The sequence below is a fragment of the Neoarius graeffei genome, chromosome 3, assembly GCF_027579695.1.
Source record: "Neoarius graeffei isolate fNeoGra1 chromosome 3, fNeoGra1.pri, whole genome shotgun sequence".
Taxonomy (NCBI): Eukaryota; Metazoa; Chordata; class Actinopteri; order Siluriformes; family Ariidae; genus Neoarius; species Neoarius graeffei.
Window position 1 is genome coordinate 29,722,770 of NC_083571.1, and position 23,682 is coordinate 29,746,451.

Here is a 23,682-nt window from a genome sequence, read left to right on the forward strand (position 1 = left end):
ACAAAAATAATACTTCTTTCAACAGATCATTAGCCTTTGAGCAGAATTGTTTTTAACTTACCAGGAAGTGTTATCGAGCCGACCGCTTTCAGTTTCATGAGGGCTGAATGAACTCTCACTCTCAATCATCTGACCCGTCAGAGTAAAGACAAGATCCATGTTCATGTGAATTTCCAGCTATCGGTTCGAATTGATCGGGTCTAACTTCACATCTCTGTGAAACATCGGGAATGTCACTGTCGATGGTGTCTATTTCGGTAACCTGTTTACATTAGATTCCCAAGCGCTGGCTCCTTGGAAAGTTTTTGTGACGTCACGGGTCACGTGACCACCTAGCTCATTAATGAATCCTTGTTTTACGCTGATGTATAGAAAAACTTGAATAATGTGGTGATTTTCACATTTTTGATGCCCTGCAGTGATTTAGATGGCATTTCTTATGTCCTTTATACATAATTATGCCCAGGTAAAAATCCATGTCCCATATCCTTTAATGCTGAATGATATATACACGTTTCAGAGCAGTATGCTGCCATCCAGACAAAATCTTTTTCAGGGAAGACAATGCCAAACTACTTTTTTCGCATATTAAAACTGCATGGCTCTGTAGTAAAAGAGTCCAGGTGCTAAACTGACCTGCCTGCAGTTCAGACCTGTCTCCCATTTAAAACATTTGGCACATGATGATGTGCAAAGTAATGACAAAGGAGACCCCAAACCGCTGTTGAGCAACTGAAATTGTATATCAGGCAACAATGGGACAACATTTCTCTTTCAGAACTACAGCAATTGGTCTCCTCAGTTCCCAAACATTTACAGAGTGTTGTTAAAAATAGAGGCGATGCAACACGGTGGTAAACACGTCCCTGTCCCAACTTTTTTGAAATGTGTTGCTGATATCGAATTCAAAATGAGCGTAGAATTTTCAAAAAACAATGCAAATTTCTCAGGTTCAACATTTGATATGTTGTCTTTGTACTATTTTCAGTGAAATATAGGATTTCCATGAGATGCAAATCATCACATTCTGTTTTTATTTACAGTTTACAGTGTCCCAAGTTTTTATTTCCTGCTGGCCAAAAGGCCTGAAGCAGGATTATGTCGTGGCTCCGTCCGTCCGTCTGTCCGTCCCAGGAAGGGTGCTCACATTCTGAAATCAACTCCTCTCACAATTTTTGGAGGAATTTCATGAAACTTGGCAGGATTCTTTGTTATATGTCGGTAATGCGCATATTGCAATTTTATTAAATTCAGTCACATTTTACCGGAGTTACAGCCCTTGATTAACAAAATTATAATTTGACAATTTCATGAGTGTTTTCCTTCTGAAATCAACTCCTCTCACAATTTTGGGAGGAATTTCATGAAACTTGGCACAAGGCCTTGTTATATGACAGTTATACGCATATTGAAATTTCGTTTAATTTGGGCAAATTTTCCCAGAGTTATGCCCTGATTATTAATAAACTTTGGCCATTTCATCAAGGTGTGCTTGCTTTCTGAAATCAACTTCCCTCACAATTTTTATCCCCCGCTGGCCGAAAGGCCCGAAGCGGGATGATGTCGTGGCGATTTCTGCTCATCCATCCGTCCCGGGAAGGGTGCTCACCTTCTGAAATCAACTCCTCTAACAATTTTCAGAGGAATTTCACGAAACTTGACAGGATCCTTTGTTGTATGTCGGTAATGCGCAATTTATTTCATTCAGTTCGGTCGCATTTTACCAGAGTTATGGCCGAGTTGCCAGCGGAGGATACTGTGCTCTCATACCCCTTTTCCACCAAATCAGTTCCAGTGCTGGTGCTGGTTCACAACTCGTTCAACTTGCGAGCCAGCTGAGAACCAGTTTGCTTTTCCATAGCTCACGGTGCTAAGGGAAGCCACGTCATTACGTCAGTTACGTCACTATGTTTGCATAAACCTTGGCGCGAATATCGAAGCAAAAACAACGCGGAAGAAGCAGCAACAGCAACAACAATAATAATAATGGATGACTTCGCGTTTGTACAGCTGCTGCTTCTCGTTGCTTAAAAATGGCGATCTTTCGCGGTCTTGTTATTGTTGTTGGTCTTAACAACTCCGCCCCCCCGCTGACGTAAGCGGTTCTTTCCTCTGGCCCAGCAGAGAGTTGGTGCTAGCCTGGAACCGTTTTTTCTGGCCCCAGAGCCAGTTCTTTGTCAGTGGAAACAGAAAACCCAGTTCCAAACTAAGCACTGGCCCCGAACCAGCCCTGGAACTGCTTTGGTGGAAAAGGGGCATCAGAGCTTTTCTCTTGTTTGGAATTGGGGTTTTATATGTGCATGCTGAAAATTGTCCCACTTTTTCTGTTACACTTCACTCGAGGAGTCTACCTTTAAATATTTAATTTCCTCCCTGCCCCCCCCTCTCTCTCTCTGTCACAGGTGCTTAGAATCAAAGTGAAGGAGGAGGACAACATTGCGCCTATTATTAATCATACACACACATGCATACATGCGCGCGCGCACACCCACATGCTCCCAGAGTGTGAGACAGGCCTGCAGGGTTTTAATCTTGCAGTATGTCAGAAATGAAGAGAGGATGCAAGATGAATGAGTCAGGTCTCAGAGTGCAGTGAGGAGCAAAGGATGGAGTGACAGAGGAATAGAGGGTTGGGTCGGAAGAGAGCAGAACCACCAAACACAGACCTTTTTATCGCTGTTTTCGTCCCGTAATGAAATCCCTGTTTCTTGTTTGTTTGGTTTTTTTGAGTGGGATGCGCTTTGTGTCCTGTGAATCCAGACTCACTCAAAGTGTTGATTAATTATGTGTTGTTCTTTAATTAAAAAAAAAAAAAAGTTATTTGCAAGTTGCTTTGGAATACAAGGAATAAAACACTTCAGGGTTTGAGGTTCTAGGAAAAGAATCAACTTCTGGGTGGTAACAGAAATCATGTTTACTGTCTGCTGTTGATTTACTTTCAGTATAAATATGCGAGAACTCGCCCACGCTGATTGGTTGAGATTCGAACCATTTCTCGATAATCCCCTCGAGCGACTCGGCAAAATGGCAGCCGATCGCTTCGTCACCGTGAGTGAGGGAGAATTATAAATGATGAAAGAGAACGCTGTTCCTAAAAGCACTAAAGATGCTACCAAGTTTGGTCTAAAACTATTCAAAGGTAAAGCGGAATTGTGATTTATTTTATCCATTTCAAAACAAAGTATTTTATGTGACTCGGTGTTGATAAGTGACACAAGCCTGCGGCGCGCCTTTATTACATTTGCATACCGCTTTTGAAGTTTGAAATAAATTTTGATACAGTAAAAATAAATAAATATATATATGAGTGATTCCACGCTTATGGGTACTGAAATGGGGACATGAACTTATTCACCTAAAACCATTTCTTTTTTTACCATCAGGTCACAAAACATGTAATCTTTAATGAATGATATGTTAAAAGATAACTTTAATTTTCTGAGATGTAATAAAAACATATTTATATGCCAAAGTCAAGCCTATGAGTTCCAAAATGATGTCTGTTACATTACTTCTGTTACGATTGTCCATCTCGCGTCTGTTACAAATTAATTACAATCTAGCTATATACCATGTTAATCTTATTGAAAGAATGTGTGTGTTTATTCTACTACACATGTTTATTAATTATATTTGCTAAAACATCACCTTCCTATGTTTCAAAAAGTAATTCTACATTGTTAAAATTGAGAATATATATGTCCACAACACTTCTGTTACGTTCTGACTTTGGCATATAAATATGTTTTTATTACATCTCAGAAAATTAAAGTTATCTTTTAACATATCATTCATTAAAGATTACATGTTTTGTGACCTGGTGGTAAAAAAAAGAAATGGTTTTAGGTGAATTTTTAAAAATAAGTTCATGTCCCCATTTCACTACCCATAAGCGTAGAATCACTCATATATATATATATATATATATATATATATATATATATATATATATATATATATATATATATACACACAGTTGTGTTCAAAATAATAGCAGTGTGTTTAAAAACGTGAGTAAAGCTCAAAATCCTTATAATAGTTTTTATTTCCATGCATTGGGAACACTGCACATTATATTCTACATCAAAACATGAAGAAAAATGTATGAATATTTTAATTACTTTACAGAAAATGAAGAAAAATGAACATTGGGCTGTTCAAAAAAATAGCAGTGTCTGCATTTTTCATTACAAACTCCAAATATTGACTGTATAAACTGAAAAAATCTTAAGGATTTAGTATTCCTGTGAATCACTAAACTAATATTTAGTTGTATAACCACGGTTTCTGAGAACTTCTGGCACCTGTGAACAGGTATTCCAGCCCAGGATGATTTGACATTCCACAATTCCTCTGCATTTCTTGGTTTTGCCTCAGAAACAGCATTTTTGACGTCACCCCACAAGTTTTCTATCGGATGAAGGTCCGGGGATTGGGCTGGCCGCTCCATGACTTTAATTTTGTTGGTCTTGAACCCTGACGCTGCTCGCTTACTGGTGTGTTTGGGGTCGTTGTCTTGTTGAAACACCCATTTCAAGGGCATTTCCTCTTCAGCATAAGGCAGCATGACCTCCTCAAGTATTCTGATATATGCAAACTGATCCATGATCCCTGGTATGCAATAAATTGGCCCAACACCCCAGTAAGAGAAACATCCCCATATCATGATGCTTGCACCACCATGCTTCACTGTCTTCAGAGTGTACTGTGGCTTGAATTCAGTGTTTGGGGGTCGTCTGAAAAACTGTCTGCGGCTCTTGGACCCAAAAAGAACAATTTTACTTTCATCAGTCCACAAAATGTTTTTCCATTTCTCTTTAGGCCAGTCAATGTGTTCTTTGGCAAATTGTATCCTCTTCAGCACGTCTTTTTTTTTTAACAGTGGAACTTTGCGGGAGCTTCTTGCCGATAGATTAGCTTCACACAGGCGTCTTCTAATTGTCACAGTACTCACAGGTAACTTCAGACCGTCTCTGATCACCCTGGAGCTGATCATTGGCTGAGTCTTTGCCATTCTGGCTATTCTTCGATCCATTCGAATGGTAGTCTTCTGTTTTCTTCCACGTCTCTCTGGCTTTGCTGTCCATTTTAAAGCACTGGAGATCATTTTAGCTGAGCAGCCCATCATTTTCTGCACTTCTTTATGCGTTTTCCCCTCTCCAATCAACGTTTTAATTAAAGCACGCTGTTCTTCTGAACAATGTCTGGAACGACCCATGTTTCTCAGGTTTTCAGAGAGAAATGGATGTACAACATGTGCTGGCTTCATCCTTAAATTAGGGCCACCTGACTGACATCTGTTTTTTCACAGAATGAATGACCTCACTAATTAAACTCCACACTGCTATTATTTTGAACACGCCCCTTTCACTTAATTATTCGATTACACAGACTCGGGAGCATGCATATCATGATTGTTGGGTCTGTTGGTTTTCTATGACTCTACTACACCTACTGGTAAATTATTTGCCATGTAGTGATATAATTTCCACCAAAAGCAGTGATTGATCTGGTTAGTCGTGTTGGACTGCTATTATTTTGAACACAAGTGTATATCTTGTGCATTTGTACTAAAACAATTATCCGCCTCAGGCTCAGTGAACATTGGCGAATGATTGTTAAAGGTAGACTGCCTTTCAGATTTTTCAAGTTAAGGTCATACAAAGAATTTTCCCTGACAACCAATTATTTTTGTTTCGTGGACCGAAAACCACTGAATTCGAATTACAGACTTATTTTTTTTTAAATAGAACAATTAATGAATTTAGGGCCACATGGCCTTAAATTCTCCGCTATTTTTTCCTGCCTCACCTTGACCCAATTCAAGATACTACGTCATGCATGACGTGGTGGGCTTTCCCCATTCGTGCAAGGCATTGTGGGATACAAATTTGAAACAGGAGAGAAAAACGGAGGATGCAAATGAACCGTGAAAGAGCGACTACAGTAACGGAAAGCGAGAAGAAAAGACATTGTTATATAGTACGAAAGAAAAGAAATGCAGGACTAAACTAATAAATATCGGCGCTCAGCGAGCACCTCGGTGTGATCAGCTGTTCGTTTAGCGACAGAATGGTGGAACGGCCAGTGCACGGTCAAAGGTAAACCTGCGCATGCGCACACACACACACAAACGGACTTCCTCTGTCTGTTTGACTGCACGAAGCGAGCGATTTCATGCACATTATTTGCTCGGGAATCCACTCAAATTAAATAACTTCCCAGCCACAGAATGGCCTGATATTTTGTGAAATATTACAGAAATAAATATACATCATAATGACCAAATTTCAGAGGGAACTAAATTTCACAGGTTTTATGAAATCGAAAGCCCGTTAAATAACAGTATATTCTGTTGTGTTTTATTCCTTACGTACGACATTTGTTAAATCTTGTTCTTTATTTTACACTATGCTGATGGGGTGTGTGTGTCTCAGTGTTTTGCAGTGCGCTCTCTGGGCTGGGTCGAAATGGCCGAAGAGGATTTGGCTCCCGGTAAAAGCAGCGTAGCCGTTAACAACTGCATCCGACAGCTTTCCTACTGCAAGAACGACATCAGAGACACAGTTGGCATATGGGGAGAGGTGAGACTTTATTTATTTATTTATTTATTTATTTATATAGGTCTGTCTCAGAAACGGGGTACTGTGTGGGAACCCCACTAAATATACTCACAGTCAGTAAACTATACGTTTTTGAATGGTGATGGTTTTAATTTGAAATAAAATGATGAAAGAAATAATACAGATAAAACTAAATCTTTGATGTGAATACTCTATTCAGAATTTGGCAAAAATTCTGCAAATTTGTGGAAAAATGTCGGCTTGATCTGGGACATGATAAATGGTCGACTCCATCGCGTTCCCTTAAAAAGGTCGTAGTCCACTGAAAAGTCTACAGTTATCACTGATTGTATTTTAAGTCGTAACTTTATCCACCTAAGGATTGGTGCGCTCACAGAATAATCATAACCGTAATAAAACATCATGCAAAATATTTGATCGCCGTTGTAACTCCGTTTTCCGCAAACCCAAAACCAATACGATCGTGTGTTTTGATCTAAACGGAAAGCCTCAGGGTCAAGGTCACGACCTCACCAAAAGTAGTAACTTAAAATCACTACGCCATATAAACATTTAGTTATAAATCTGCGATTTTGTTTTTTAAAATGAAAGCTGAAAGTTAGGTATAGAATATGTTTCTTACAGAATATGTTACGATGGTAGCTGCTCTTGTATGAATTTCTGAGCTATAAAATGAGTCGTGGTCTATTTTTTACCGTAGCGTGTTATTTGTGTGCGGGGAAGGACACACATTAACAATTTGCATGTGTAGAATGGAATTTTCCACTCCAACAGTTAGTTGATCGTGCTTCCGTTTGCGGTCTTTCTGTTACGCGGGTGATCTGTTCGGACGTGATCACTGAAAAGGTGAGTTTTGACAGTTTTATTTTGTTTTAGTCTTGCAGTATAAGGCGATAGAATGTTTCTTTTTCATTTTAATTTCATATTTCGTAGTGTTTGCGTATTTTTGGCCAATATTTTGCAACCATGGTCAATTTAGATCGAACTTTTGATAGAATCTCCGGCCAGTCATTTTGCCCCGGTGCGGTAGTGATGTCCCGTTGCTCGCGCGCCGCAGCAGAGACCCGTGCGACCTTCAGCCGGTACAGTCGCTGTTCTTTTACCACCGCCGTTATTCTCATCTTTCCGGTGTGTTCTTGATTTTTCCATCGTGTCCTGTCGTCCTGTTTCGCCATATCAGATACCCAAAATGTATCATATTATTCATATTTAAGTGAATAATCAATTCAGTCATCAGAACTTGGTATTTTTAACCCAAGCAATCAAAAAGAGGAAATTTTATTCAATATTTTCACTCCTCTGTGAAGGAGGGGCTTTAATTCTTCATGATGGAGTTATTTTATATGAAAATCAATTTTACAAAAGCATTTGAATTGTAATCAAAAAAAATTTCCACAGTGGAGGCCAGATAAAGCAAGATGCTATCTTTATTCTTATTAAACACGACAAAAGAAACATTGAGTGTTGGGTAAATGCAAAAAAAAATATTCAAATTAGAAAAAAAATTTTGACCATAATGTCCCAAATGAGAGACCGGTTTCTGAGACGGACCCACACACACACACACACACACACACACACACACACACACACACACACACACACACGTTTGACCCCGTGTGCGTGTTTGTTCTGTAAAAACATTTATAATGGATGAGATAAAAAATAACCCATGTCCGGTGTAAGGAGTGCAGAGAGAGAGGAGGACGGAGGAACAGGAGGATTGTTATGTAGAACACTGTGTTTTATGATGTTCTTATTTTGCTCATGGCTGATCACTTATCAGTATTCATAACACACACACACATTTCCTCAGACCTTGTCGTTATTGCTGATCGTGTGTGTGTGTGTAGGGGAAAGATATGTATCTGATCTTGGAGAATAACATGCTGAACCTGGTCGACCCGATGGACCGCAGCGTCCTTCACTCTCAGCCAATTGCAAGCATCCGTGTGTGGGGAGTGGGGCGGGACAACGGCAGGTAAGACACGTGCCTGAATCCTGCGTGGTTCTGTCAGTTCTTTCTCTACAATCACTTTTAGCTTCTAGAACTTTGCGTACTACAATTTTTACCTTTCATAAACTCGTTACGATATAGGCTGTCATTTATTGCTTTTCATCGGTCTATAAAAACGTCCTCAATCGCTCTTACTTCTCTTACGTCTATAACAAGACTACTGTGCGAGTCTGGAGAAATTCTGGGAAGCAAAGCTGCCTTCAAAGTGATCGACATTTAAAAAAGTTAGTTTTTATTCTGCATGTAAAAATTGGCTATGAAGAGCAGTAACTCGACCCCCGGCTCTGAGCCTAACTCCACCCACTGCATAATTAAAAAAAAAAATGATAAAGTGGCTGAGGAGGGGGTGAGGTGGGGAAGGCAGGGTGAGGATGTGTGCAGCAAGAGCTCAGTGATGAGTCTTAATCGTCGTATATTTGAAAATGAGCAGTTTCACAGGCTCACACTCAAGGGCGGGGTCTGGGGGAGGTGAGCCGCCCACTTCTGATTAGATCGCGTTTGCGGTTTTTTATTATTATACCCCTGCTCTAAAGGACATCTAGACTTGGCGATATTTGCCCACTCTTCCTTGCAAAAGCGCTCCAGATCTGTCAGATTGCGAGGGCGTCTCTTGTGCACAGCCCTCTTCAGGTCACCCCACAGATTTTCAATTGGGTTTAGGTCTGGGCTCTGGCCGGGCCATTCCAAAACTTTAGTTTTCTTCTGGTGAAGCCATTCTTTTGTTGATTTCGATGTACGCTTGGGGTCATTGTCATGCTGAAAGCTGAAATTCCTCTTCATCTTCAGCTTTCTAGCTGGAATTTTGGACCAAAATTGACTGGTATTTAGAACTGTTCATAATTCCCTCCACCTTGACTAAAGCCCCTGTACCAGCTGAAGAAAAACAACCCCAAAACATGATGCTGCCACCACCATGCTTCACCGTGGGTATGGGGTTCTTTTGGTGATGCGCAGTGTTGGTTTTGCGCCAAACATACCTTTTGGAATTGTGGCCAAAAAGTTCAACCTTGGTTTCATCAGACCATAACACATTTTCCCACATGCTTTTGGGAGAGTTGATGTCTTTTTTTTTTGCAAAAGTTAGCCAGGCCTGGATGTTTTTCTTTGACCCAACCTCATAGTCCAGACATATGGAGAATACGGGAGATTGCTGTCACATGTAGTACACAACCAGCACTTGACAGAAATCCCTGCAGCTCCTTCAGTGTTGCTGTCGGCCTCTCGGCAGCCTCCCTGACCAGTTTTCATCTTGTCTTTTCATCAGTTTTGGAGGGACGTCCAGTTCTCGGTAATGTCACTGTTGTCCCATATCTTCTCCACTTCTTGATGACGGTCTTCACTGTGCTCCATGGTATATCTAATGCCGTGGAAATGTTTTTGTACCCTTCTCCTGACTGATCCCTTTCAACAGTGAGATCTGTTTGATGCTTTGTAAGCTCTCTGTGAACCCTGGCTTTTGCTGGAGGATGCAACGGAGTAAATGTCTGAACTTTATTTGAGATTAATCAGTCATTTTAATTGATGGCAGGTGTGAACCCAAAAAGACTGAATGCTGTAATTAAATCAAAAGGGGCTTCAGGGTGTGCACATTTGCGCAACCAGCTGATTTTACCCCCCCGAACAGATTTGTTTGTTTTTCAATTGAGTTGTACAGGTTTTAGGTCACATTAAAGGTGGGAAAAGTTTTGAAATTATTTATCATGGTTTCAATATTTTTTACATCAGAAAAAACAATCATTTTAACGGGGTGTGTAAATCCACTGTAGGGTGGATTTACAAAATTTTCCTAACACTTTTCTCAGCAACTACAAATCACAACTGCATGATATTTGGTAGCGAGCTTCAGCTTGGGGTTCTATACCGTGTGTACCGTTTTCAGGTCTGTCGCACATCGACTTCCTGTTTATCGACTGAATGTATTTAGATTTTGACGCTATTTCAAGAAGCAGAATGCCAGTTTACCAGGATGCTATTTGAAATCCCTGGGGAGAGACACGGCTCTTTACTTACTCGTTTCAGGGTTCGTTATTTGTTGAAGTCAACATTCATAATAAGTGTCCTGTTCCTTCGATGGCTCGCGTTCTGATATAAGCGAGAACGCAGGGATATGTAAGTGAGCAGTAGCTCACAGTTGTGTCTTTTAAAAATATAAATGTCATGCTGTAGAGACGTGCCAAATGGTCAACTCGATGTTGGCATCAGCCTCGTAAGCTTCAAGATGATTTCAGGATGTGCTTTGGGCCATTTTCAACTCATGCTGACTTTATTTAAAAAGAAAAAAAATTCTTAATATTAAGACCAGCATTGATGTTTCATCACAGTCCAGTCATATCATTTTGTTTACAGCTCAAAACACATTTAATTGTACAGTACGCCTTTAAAGAAAATCAGCTAGTCGTTTTTTTCCTCGATCTTACTTAATATTGTACTTTCTTTAATAACGGATGAATATTTTGCTGTTCATTTAATATTTTTGCTGAAGAAATATTCAGAAATCTAGCGCTTGCTCAAACCGATCATCTATGTTGCCAAACACTTGCACTGTCCATGATGTTCTAGTATTTTTAATACTGGTTCTAGCCCGTAAATGTACACAAACTGCTCTTAACTTTCAAAAGAAAAAACAAATCACGACTTTCACTTTTCTTTTTCCAAGACTGTCACTTTTACCTTTCATAAACCCATAAATACATCATTTGTAATCATGGCTTCAAGCCTTTTCTCTCTGGATACCAAACATGGGAAACAGAAATTTAGAACTCTTTTCTCCTTTATTAAAAAACCCCCGCTAGCTTGAGGTTTCGCAGCCGCTCGTGCAGCGTGCGCGGTGCAATATTTTATTCCTCTGCAAACGATCGCAGAGGTGCCAGAATTTTCAAGCGCGCTTGATTTTCTCAGTGATGAATCCTGTCGTGACGAACCCCTCCGCGACAAGCAAGTACAGCGCTGAGAAACGGCCAGTCAGAGTCCGAGAAGAAATCAAATTCATTGCCGTCACGTGCCGCAGATTCCCGGAGCCGGTTTCTCATCCGTCTGTTCATGTGGGACGGCGGGTGTCGGCCCTGTTCGGACACTTGTACCACATTGGCGATGGTATGATGTTGCATGTCGGATATGACAGGACGTAGTGGAAGCTTACAGACACACATTCGCACTCATGGATCCAACATAGACGTATACACACAGCGTGGTAAAGCGTTTAATTCATCTCAGCGGAGACTATCGATGCATGCAAATGCATTGAACGCTTAGTCTGTTGCCTCTACGCTAAAGGTCACCCTAATGAGGCTAGAGTGGCGGATTCAGCCCAGTGAAAGGAAGACAAATGAAAGATTGATGGCGGTGGGACGAATGGCCTGATGAAAGTTTAATCCAGTTATACCGGGGAGTGCATGTGCCACTGCTTGTGTATGGGTGTGTGACGTCCTTTCGGATCCTCTGAATCGATCGCTAGGACATTCTTGCTGTAGCAGCTGTAATTTTTACTCGTGTGTGTGTGTGTGTGTGTGTGTGTGTGTGTGTGTGTGTGTGTGTGTGTGTGTGTGTGCACGCGCGCGCGCTATGTGAATGTGGCAGTGCGGCACATTTAATCATTGCCGTTCCCGAATCTCTTTGCTGCCCGATTCCTCACGTGTAACAAAACTCTGATGTGAAAACACCCAAGAAAATTTTCATCCCGATTTAAAAAAACAAAAAACAAATGCGCTTCAGCAGGTTCTTGGCATGAGAGCGAGGAGGGGAGGGGTCAAGGGGAAGCAGGGATTGGATGGAGAGAGAGAGAGAGAGAGAGAGAGAGAGAGAGAGTGAAGCAAGGTGAAGTCTTTAAATCAGTGTTGAAGAGGAAAGGAGCAGATACAAATTTAGCATGAAACTCAAATAGGAGCCACTTTAGACGTGAGTATTTTTCTTCTTTCCTTTGCTTCCTGCTTTTCCTCTTTTCCCCTTTCTCTCTGTTTTTGCATCAATCGGCATAAATGTCCATATTACTCCATTTGCGTTTTCTAAATAGATGAAGTTTTTGCCGTTCAGCCGTTTGGATGGATGTTAAAAAAAAGAGAGAGAGAGAGAGTGTGTAGAAGTCTTAATGAGTATGTGGAGGAGCGTGAGATTTCTCAGGAACATCACTAGAGAAGGACGAGAGAGGTGGATATATCTGGCAGATGTGCCGTGCTTTTAACAAAAGACATCACAAAGCAGCTTTACAGCAATCGGGATGTTTGACCTAATGAGCAATCGATGAAGAAAATCCTCTCCCTGAGATGACCTGAGGAAGAAACCGTCAGAAGAACCAGACTTGAGCAGTGTCAAAATGATGTTCAGACTGTGAATGAGTTGTGGAAGATCATTAGTGTGATATTTCGGGGATCCTCAGGGTTCTGTTCTCGGTGTGCTTGCATTGTTTTGTTTGGTTTAGCTCTGAAGCTCTTCGTGCATGACCCCTTCAGGTTTTTGTGCCTGATCATTTGCTGCTTAAAGCCTGTAGTTTATGGTTGGATTATTGTGAAGGGGTACAATCCTAATCCTCTTACAGTACAAAGACCTGGTGGGGACCAGAAGCCTGAGGATCGCGCGCACACGACATTTCTGTCCCTCTGTCCCACAAAAACATGTCGGTCCTGGGATCGAGATGCTGACCTCTTCTGCTCCTCGGACCTGCCTGAGCCATCCTTTTTTTTTTCCGTTTCCGGTTGAGAGCACGTCGTGCGCATTCTGGCTGCCGCTTCTCACCGGAGCTTTATTTTATTTTCTCTCCTTTTTTATTTTATTTATTTTTCTTTTTTCTGTGTTTGATGTTTGAGTGTTTTGTCCGCCGGTTGTGGTGCAGCTCCGGACCCAGTTTTGGGCGTCAGTTTCCTCCAGGCCTTGGTTCGCTGTGGGTGATGCCTGTGCTCCCAGCTATGGACTGCAGTGAGCTCGTTGCTCATTTTAACACTGGGGTTGTCCAGCACTCTGTGCTTTAATGCTTGGCGTGATGTTCTGAGCGATGTTGCTTGGTGGCGTTGCGGTGTCTGTGCAGGTGGTTTGGGACGTACCAGCGCTCTGCATGGCGGTACTTCTGTGTTCGCTTTGTGGATCCATGGCGTGGTGTTCGAGCGATGTTGCTGGCAGCGTCACGGCGGCTGTGCTGGAGATGTGGGACTTGTTTTTGTGCGCCTTTTGGTGGGACTGTGGCTGCTGCACCACTGGAATGACATGACATCCTGACCTCTATTTGGTGGACTTTTTTCTTTTCTTTTTTTCTGCCTATTATTGTAAAGCGACCTTGGGTTTTAAGAAAGGCGCTATATAAATTGAACATTATTATTATTATCTCATCTCATTATCTCTAGCCGCTTTATCCTTCTACAGGGTCGCAGACAAGCTGGAGCCTATCCCAGCTGACTACGGGCGAAAGGCGGGGTACACCCTGGACAAGTCGCCAGGTCATCACAGGGCTGACACATAGACACAGACAACCATTCACACTCGCATTCACACCTACGGTCAATTTAGAGTCACCAGTTAACCTAACCTGCATGTCTTTGGACTGTGGGGGAAACCGGAGCACCCGGAGGAAACCCACGCCGACACGGGGAGAACATGCAAACTCCACACAGAAAGGCCCTCGCCAGCCCCGGGGCTCGAACCCAGGACCTTCTTGCTGTGAGGCGACAGCGCTAACCACTACACCACTGTGCCGCCCATTATTATTATTATTTTATTATTATTATCCTGGTGCCCTGTGTCTGGTTGGAGTCTCATTGCATTGCTCCTGTGGAGGGCGGCCCCATATGGACAGTTGGGGGTTGTGCCTGGAGGACGCTCTGGATTCTTATGGCTGGGGACTGCAGTTGACTTGCTGACTTTAGGACTGCGGTTGACTTGCTGACTTTGGGACTGCGGTTGACTTGCTGACTTTGGGACTGCGTTTGACTTGCTGACTTTGGGACTGCGGTTGACTTGCTGACTTTGGGACTGCGTTTGACTTGCTGACTTTGGGACTGCGTTTGACTTGCTGACTTTGGGGCTGCGGTTGACTTGCTGACTTTGGGACTGCGGTTGACTTGCTGACTTTGGGGCTGCGGTTGACTTGCTGACTTTGGGGCTGCGGTTGACTTGCTGACTTTGGGGCTGCGGTTGACTTGCTGACTTTGGGGCTGCGGTTGACTTGCTGACTTTGGGGCTGCGGTTGACTTGCTGACTTTGGGGCTGCGGTTGACTTGCTGACTTTGGGGCTGCGGTTGACTTGCTGACTTTGGGGCTGCGGTTGACTTGCTGACTTTGGGGCTGCGGTTGACTTGCTGACTTTGGGGCTGCGGTTGACTTGCTGACTTTGGGGCTGCGGTTGACTTGCTGACTTTGGGGCTGCGGTTGACTTGCTGACTTTGGGGCTGCGGTTGACTTGCTGACTTTGGGGCTGCGGTTGTCGTGAACGGTTTTGCACTTGGGTTTCCGTCGGTGGGGGGTTTGTAGCATCAACAAAGCTGACTTTATGTTAGGACTGTTAATGTTATAGTAATGTTGTCTGTTGTTGCCCAAATGAAGATGGGTTCCCTTTTGAGTCTGGTTCCTCCCGAGGTTTCTTCCTCATGTCGTCTGAGGGAGTTTTTCCTTGCCACCGTCGCCACAGGCTTGCTCACTGGGGATAGATTAGGGACAAAATTAGCTCATATTTTAAGTCGTTCAAATTCTGTAAAGCTGCTTCGTGACAATGTTTATTGTTAAAAGCGCTATACAAATAAACTTGACTTGACTTCTGTGTTTGTGTGTAAGCAAGAGTAGGTCAGAGACACAAAGAGTGATCAGAACGGTTTATTCACATACATGACGTAAAACTTGTTAGGACACCAAAAGATCGACGGTTCGACATGCGGTTAGGTTAACATGGGGCGGCCTTGGGCTGAGGTGCCCTTGAGCGAGGCCCCTAACCCCCAACTGCTCCCCAGGCTGCTCTGGATTAGAACGTCCGCTAAACGCCTGTAATGTAATAATTCCTTGATTCACGATAGAAACTTTTACACCACTGCAGAGTTGAGTTCTCTTGTGCCATCAAAGAGTTAAAATATCTTTAAACTGTGTTATTCAGCGTGTTATTAATACGATGAAGTTTTGAGTAAGCAACTTCTAGGAAAATTGAACATTTATGGAAGGAACCTTCAGTGTCTGCATTTGTCTTTCCTGAGGTGGAAAACCTCTGAATGTTATACAGGAGTTTGTAGTTTCTGTGTAACTTTTTTTTTTTTCTCTTTTGAAACTATAAACGATTTTTTAAAATGGCGTGTTGATCTTTAATAGATTAAATTTTGTAATCACGAGCAAATTACAGTGGTACAAGAGGAATAAAACACTTCAGGATGTCCTGTTATCAGAAAATAACCAACCTCACGTCAGGCCGCATCATACCACTCTGTTGCGGATTTATTTATTTATTTACTGTCGTGTTTTATTCCTTATTACCTCACCTGGGACGGAGTCCACCAGGAGGAGAGGTATTGTTTTCGGTCGGGTTTTTTTTTTTTGTTAACAATATTACGGGGAAACGGCTGGACCAGTCTTGATGAAAATTTCAGGATAGATGGGCATTGGTCTCAAATAGAACCTCCAAATTTTAGGGGTCCATCTGCGCATGCGCATACACGTGTTCCGATTAAAATGGCCGGTGAGTGTGTACAACTCGGTTCACCATTTGAAATAAATGGACTAGAGTAAAGAAGTCACTTTCAGACATGTTTATGCTTATTACAGAGGGAAAGCGCGTTCCACTGAGCTCTAGCGCCGGGCCATTTCCGGGAAATAAGAGTTTGGGTCATGGCGACAGCGTGTGTATGTCAGCCTCGGTTCGGAGCTTTCAGTTTCGAAAACTGTAGGAGAAGAATAATATAAAGTACAGACACTTGGTATATTTTACTTCTGTGATTTTTAAATTGTTCATTTTTGGATTACGCTTCATTTTTGTGGCTGCTGCCTCATAGAGTAAATATATACGCTATATTTACTGTATGGACATGGGATCAGAAAGCAATTTTATTTATAAGCAGCAGCCACATGTACCCATAGGGTACGTTTTTTTTTTTTTTTCCCCATGATATCTTCCTTCATGTTCATCATAAGTGCTACCAGGCGAGGTTTGTTTTGCCTGGCAACCCTTGTCAAATGCAATGTCTTGGGTTCTAGATTTGTAGATGAGCTTGGTAATGGTCTTAAAGGTCCCATGGCATGGTGGTTTGTTGATGCTTTAAACGGGCTCGTGGAGGTTTCCGGATGTTATATCCGCAGCCTTTCTCGAAATGAACCCTCGGCACGTAGATATAGCCTCCTGGGAGAAAGCCCCATTTCAGCGCTTTTCCCAGTGCGTCGTTTTGCTAATGAGAAGCAGGAGGCGGGGAAGGGTAGAGGGTGGGGGCGGGTCTTATTAATATTCATGACATGTAAACATGTTACCTCTGATTGGCTAACAGCACTGTGACGCTACCTCCAGTGGGTCAGAACAAGCGGATGTGGGTGTCTTACTATGGCGAGAGAGAAGGAACAAACCGCGAAGGGAAAAATACCGCTCGCTGACGTCATTAAGGTGCGACGCGAGGAAATAAAATAAATTCAACAAATGTTTGTGTTTTTACTGAACAAACAAACAAATAAAATGAACGAGTGACTTAAAAAAAAGAATGTGGGTGTCTTTGTAAAAACTGTTTTGATTGGCTATTATAACAGAGCATGCTGCATGCTTTTTGGTTTTGTAGCGCAGAGTACCTGGCTAACTGCAGGAAGCGGTTAGCTGCACAGCTAATGTAGCCATTGCAAGGCTAACGTGGCACCGATTTTAAAACACGGCAAAACGACTTAACAGTTATACACTTACTTGTTCGGTGTTTGTTGCTGATGCGGCAGGGATGCTTGGTACGGACCCAGGCTTCAGTGACAGTTGATGTGCAAAACCTGCCCTGTACTGTCCCAAGTTGTGGAAACATTCCTCAGGAAAATGCTTCCGACAAACATACACCGTCTTAGGTAGACTCGACGGCGTATTATTGGAGTAAATAAAATTAAGCCACTGCGTCTTCAGGGGCTCTCCCGTCGGCAGTAAAAACAGACTCCTTTCTGTGTTGTCACATCCATGTACAGCGCAATTTCCATGTTTGGTGGCAACTTTTGAGCTGGGCGGGGCAATCCATACAGTGGGTGGGAATCCAGAGGGGGGGCGTGGGGATCATCTCCCTTGCTGACGTAGGCAAGGGAAGAGTTTATCAACGCGCCGTTTTGACGCGCCATTCTCAAATGTTGGGCATAGTTTGGTTTACACATTATGAAATTTCTAGCCACTGGGGTGACTTAAGAAGGTCAGAGGAACTCATTTTAACGTTAAAAAACCTCAGAAAGTGAAAATTTCATGCCATGGGACCTTTAAAGAAACAATACCGGCTATCTCCCTCATCTGTCTTTCTCAACAGTTGTTATTCCGTATCGTATTTATGACTATATAACACAAATTTCAACACCTAGACGAGAAAATTTCAGACAAAGCTGTTCTTATGACGAACTTATCCAACTTTCCAGCGCTGAAAAGTGAAAAGCAGGTCTGGAAGATGATCAGGAAGAAACTAGAGATCTTTAAATTAAGTGATGGTGTTGACATGCTACCATACTGTAAATAATTCCTCCGTCTAAAAATAACGTCACAGAACTACGTGAGCTCATGTAAGTGGACGTGGGCGGATCGCGCTTTCCGCAGTGCGTTACGCTGCTCTGTGTGCAGCAGTTCAGGGATGCGATGGACACGTCTTGGAGGAAGCATGTGCTAGCCAGGCTTTCGTCTAAACGGGGGAACAGGGGCGCTGCGCCCTCTTACTCTCGGCGTGCGCCCCCTTACCGACTCCGTGAAAACATCCCAGCAACACCACGTGACAATGTGTCTGATCATCAAATACGTTATAATTACTCCAAAAATATTCCAATCATAGTAGATACACCGCCAGACGGTGCAAAAACAATCCGAATTGGCGTTTTCCAGACCGAGCCGCCATGTTGTTTAGTTGTTGTCGCGGCTGCTCTCGCGAGATTTGACATGGGTTCCATACAAGGTCAGCTGACTTGTAGAGCAAGATTTCTCGAGACCGAATGAGCTTTCACCCACCGGCGCGGGAGCTTTTGACAGAAGTAGTTCGCGAGTTGTTTTTGTTGACACTTGGGCATTTAAAGATGTCATCCCGCGGCACGAAGCGGAAGAAAGCCAAAGACTGTCCGGGGCAGAAGAAGATTACTTCTTTCTTTTTCAATGTTGACAGACAATTTGTTACAATTTCCCTCTCAGATAGCCTCAGAATGTCCCATTGGAGCATTTTTCAAAGGCTTTGCACGGCGGGGGGGGACAACCGGCACCATTCCCCCCCCCCCTTCGCTCCCTCGCCATGGTGAGCGCCCTCATACTAAATTTTTCTAGAAAAAACCCTGCTAGCCTTCACTCTCACTGACTGGTCGCGGTCAAGTGACGGGTGGGGCTCGGCAAACGATCAAACTGGGAGAAGAGATCGGTCAAAGAAGTTTTGCGTCTTAAGCTATGACTTATCCACGATTAGAGATTAGTTTACTGTACGTTTGACAGAATTCAACATCTGTCCTTAAACAGCTTCTTTTACAAATCTTTTCCTAGTAAAGGGAAATGAAATCGGCGTCTTTTTAAATCTTTGACAGTTTCCTGACATCTTGGTTTCTCTCCTGCCTCGTTCTTTAGTACGGCATTAAAAATGAAAAAAGAAAAAAGCAGAGCTTTCTGTATTCATCTCACTCTCACCACCTCCTTTCTCTCTCCGCATTATTCCCTAATCGCCATACTCTTTTATATTCAGGCGCACATGGATCCGGTTGATGGAGGCAGAGTTGACATTTTAGGGTGCCTGCTATATGTGAATGGCTTTAACACGCACGTCGTCGTCTCATACACACACACACACGTGCGCGTGTGCATACAGTATGTATCCTGCGGCTTATTCATCGGCTGTTATAAGTTTAGCTGAAATGAGCTTTGAGACGTGCGTGTTTAAAAAAAAAAAAAAAAAAAAAGTGTTTTCTCTTCTACTCTTTTTAATTCCTGCTCTTCTTTTCTTCACTGCTGTCCTGGATTCAGAGAGAGGTAACGATCCCTCTTCCCTCTTCCCTATCACCATTCCCTGCTTTCTATCAGTCAACATCATGCTGTTTGGCGGGAATCACACTGTACTACACACACACACCCCTTTGTTGAGACGTGTGTTGTCTTTTATGTTTACTAGCCAGTTTTATATTTCACCAAAGGGCACGTGGATGTGGTGTGCTTGTCTTTTTATATTGATTTTTTTTTTTTTTTTAATCTGCCATGAAGGCTTGCTGTTCTGAACAGTATTTGCATCACACACGTATTTATTCCCTACATCTTTTCTGTCTAAACCTTTTCCATCGTCCTTCTAGGGATTTTGCCTACGTAGCACGTGATAAAGACACCCGGATATTAAAATGTCATGTTTTCCGCTGTGACACGCCTGCCAAAGCCATCGCCACCAGCCTGCATGAAATCTGCTCCCGGGTAAGATGTTCTAACCCAACCTCTTCAACCAGTTGTTTTTTTTTTCTTTTCTTTTTTTCCTAATAAAGTCGAGTTTAGTTTGCGTTTTCAGTAATGAAACTAAATGCAAATTTTGCTCTCCGCCTCCATTTCATACACTCAGTCTTTAATACAGCTAGCGTTATCAACAAGCTTTGCATGCGTGTGAACTGCACAGGACTGTAGAACTCTGCAGTGCTTCTTTCGGATCAACTCCGAGGCTCCTGCGTGGCGAAGACGAGTCCTTTGATTAACGACGACAGTAATTGATGTCGCTCGGCGCGCGGAGGGAATGAGAATTGGACAGACTTGTGCGTTTCTCCTCTACCTTCCTTTATGAATCAAGTCTGGCGGGGATGCAGAGGTTGTTTTCGATCGTGCGGATTAGAGCAGAATGTGTAACGGATGCATCGTGCATGTTAACGTGTAAGATCAGTAATTGTGTCTTCGATGTCACTGGTGTGTAAGCGTTTTTTTTTTTTTTTTAAACGTAGATTAGGTTTTTTTTCCCCCTCCTTTGTTTGCCAGCTATCAGAAAATTGCTTTAGCATTAGGAAGTGCTATATAATGCCTTTTTTTCATAAGCGTGTTGGACAGGACGAGGGATTAAGATAAGGAGAGCAACAAAGCTTTAAACTCGGGATGAACAGAATTAAAACTAGACTGTATTAATAGAAACTACTGAAGTGCCTTTTTTTTTTTGGTAAATGCATTAGCCAAACAAAATACATTTTTAAAAATGACTGGTAGCATTTAATATTTATAGAACAAATCTGTAATATAATTTTTTTTCCTTGTGATCCAGAATTAGAGAGAGAGAGATCATGCTGAAGTAGTGCACGTATAATTAAAGGAGAACGGAAGGCATATTTTTTTTTTATCATCAAAATTCTATTTCTCATTTCGTTAAATATCGGAATGCATTTCTGGCAGCTATTTTGTCGCTGCTAGAGCAAGTTCTGAGTGTTTGAAATGCGCTCTGTAATATATCAGTCCGTATGTCAAAGCGACGGCCGTAAACGAGATTCGCTGAGACCTGTGCGAGACATCGTAGGACGGAAGTAAAACGTACAGCGGAAATCAAAGCGACCGACATCTGCCGACGTTGCCAAAAGCCGCGCGCGCCCTCTTTCGAATGCTGACGTAATCAAGCCGGAAGTTTTCCCTGTGTCTGAAATCGCTCCCTACTCACTATACAGGGCACTATATAGCGTGGACGCCATTTTGTAGCGCTGTCCGAAACCTTAGTGAGGATTATGTGGGAAATGCGCTCAGTATAATATGGATTTATCACAAAAATACACGCATGTGTTTTTATTATTTTGAAAACCCACCAGCCGCCTGATCTGGCACGTTTTAATTGCGCGACAGTAATGACGTAAATACCAGCGCGACGGACTCGTCCTTATCCTGATCTTTCCAACTCCACGTTGGTTGGAAGTCGTATGAAATAATCTCTACGTCACGTACGCGAGGGAGGCGGCTGTATGTGCAGAAGGATACGGTTTAATAAAGTGCAGAATATATATACAGTGAGAGAATATATACACAGGCAAACAATCCAAAACGGCAGGCAAGATCGAAAACAGGAATACAGGCAAAAGGGCCGGTCGAGGCGCAAACCGGACATCGCAGGCTAAGCGAGGACAAGAACGAGAAACAGGAAATCAAGACAACGGCTTGGTAACGCGTGCATGCGTATCGTAATACTTCGCGATGCAAATGCATCAGCACAGTCCTTAAATAGGCAAACACACAGTTCCTTAATTGAGCTCAGGTGCGCCTTGTTCACGGTGCGCAGGACTGACACTCCATCACTGATGAAGCTGGCGAATCTCGAAATGAATCTATATTGGAACGACATGGCGATCTGGCCGCTGTGTAAACGGTTTTCAAAATGGCGGCGCTGACGCTTCACGTTTGAAGTCTCGCACAAGTCTCGTGAAGATCGCGCGGATAAGCGACGCCTGCCGTGGACCAAACGAACTACATTCAACACGGCGAAAAACCGATAAGGCCGATAAGTGTAATATAATAATACGCCGATACGAGTCGCGATACAAGGTTAATAAAACCGAAAACGTAATCGAATAACACGTTAATTAAGAAATAAAGCAAGTTTAAAAATGACTTCAGCTCCTCTTTAAATAATATCGGTTGGCTTTTTTTCGTGGTATATCAGATATACTCCATTCAGCTAGCATGATACGATATTGAATGAGTCGAAGACGAGTAGCTGAATGGAATATATCTGATATACCATGGAAAAAAAAGCCAGCCAGTATTATTATTATTATTATTATTATTATTATACATTCCTTTTGGGTGTTCGACACATCTTTCTCGTTCAAAATTCCGCTAGCATGGAAGTTTTACGTCTCCAACATGTGACGTCATGTTGTCTTGACAACTATGCAATATCATAAACCGTATTCACCGCACGTTCTCCAGTGAGTAGAGTAACGTAATACACGTGCACTACCGTTGAAAAGTTTGGGGTCACCCAGACAATTTTGTGTCTTCCATGAAAAGTCACACTTTTTTTTCCCACCATAAGTTGTAAAATGAATAGAAAATATACACTACCGTTCAAAAGTTTGGGGTCACTTTGAAATGTCCTTATTTTTGAAAGAAAATCACTGTTCTTTTCAATGAAGATCACTTTAAACTAATCAGAAATCCACTCTATCCATTGCTAATGTGGTAAATGACTATTCTAGCTGCAAATGTCTGGTTTTTGGTGCAATATCTCCATAGGTGTATAGAGGCCCATTTCCAGCAACTCTCACTCCAGTGTTCTAATGGTACAATGTGTTTGCTCATTGCCTCAGAAGGCTAATGGATGATTAGAAAACCCTTGTACAATCATGTTAGCACAGCTGAAAACAGTTGAGCTCTTTAGAGAAGCTATAAAACTGACCTTCCTTTGAGCAGATTGAGTTTCTGGAGCATCACATTTGTGGGGTCGATTAAATGCTCAAAATGGCCAGAAAAATGGCTTGACTACACTACCGTTCAAAAGTTTGGGGTCACCCAGACAATTTTGTGTTTTCCATGAAAAGTCACACTTTTATTTCCCACCATAAGTTGTAAAATGAATAGAAAATATAGTCAAGACATTTTTCTGGCCATTTTGAGCATTTAATCGACCCCACAAATGTGATGCTCCAGAAACTCAATCTGCTCAAAGGAAGGTCAGTTTTATAGCTTCTCTAAAGAGCTAAACTGTTTTCAGCTGTGCTAACATGATTGTACAAGGGTTTTCTAATCATCCATTAGCCTTCTGAGGCAATGAGCAAACACATTGTACCATTAGAACACTGGAGTGAGAGTTGCTGGAAATGGGCCTCTATACACCTATGGAGATATTGCACCAAAAACCACACATTTGCAGCTAGAATAGTCATTTACCACATTAGCAATGGATAGAGTGGATTTCTGATTAGTTTAAAGTGATCTTCATTGAAAAGAACAGTGCTTTTCTTTCAAAAATAAGGACATTTCAAAGTGACCCCAAACTTTTGAAC

At 42.3% G+C, this 23,682-nt stretch overlaps 1 protein-coding gene across 6 annotated transcripts in view; it reads left to right on the forward strand.

The window, feature by feature from the left end:
* The window catches only part of apbb2b (amyloid beta (A4) precursor protein-binding, family B, member 2b), a 169,713-nt gene that overhangs the window by 134,863 nt on the left and 11,168 nt on the right, over positions 1-23,682 (forward strand). For 5 of the 6 annotated variants that reach the window (XM_060916615.1, XM_060916617.1, XM_060916618.1 and 2 more), the window contains 3 exons: positions 6,438-6,584; positions 8,438-8,565; positions 20,023-20,137. In XM_060916615.1, the coding sequence (XP_060772598.1) occupies positions 6,438-6,584; positions 8,438-8,565; positions 20,023-20,137 (390 nt within the window). Of the gene's footprint in view, positions 1-6,437; positions 6,585-8,437; positions 8,566-12,421; positions 12,496-20,022; positions 20,138-23,682 lie in introns of those variants that run through there. The other variant, XM_060916620.1, reaches the window with a different exon arrangement.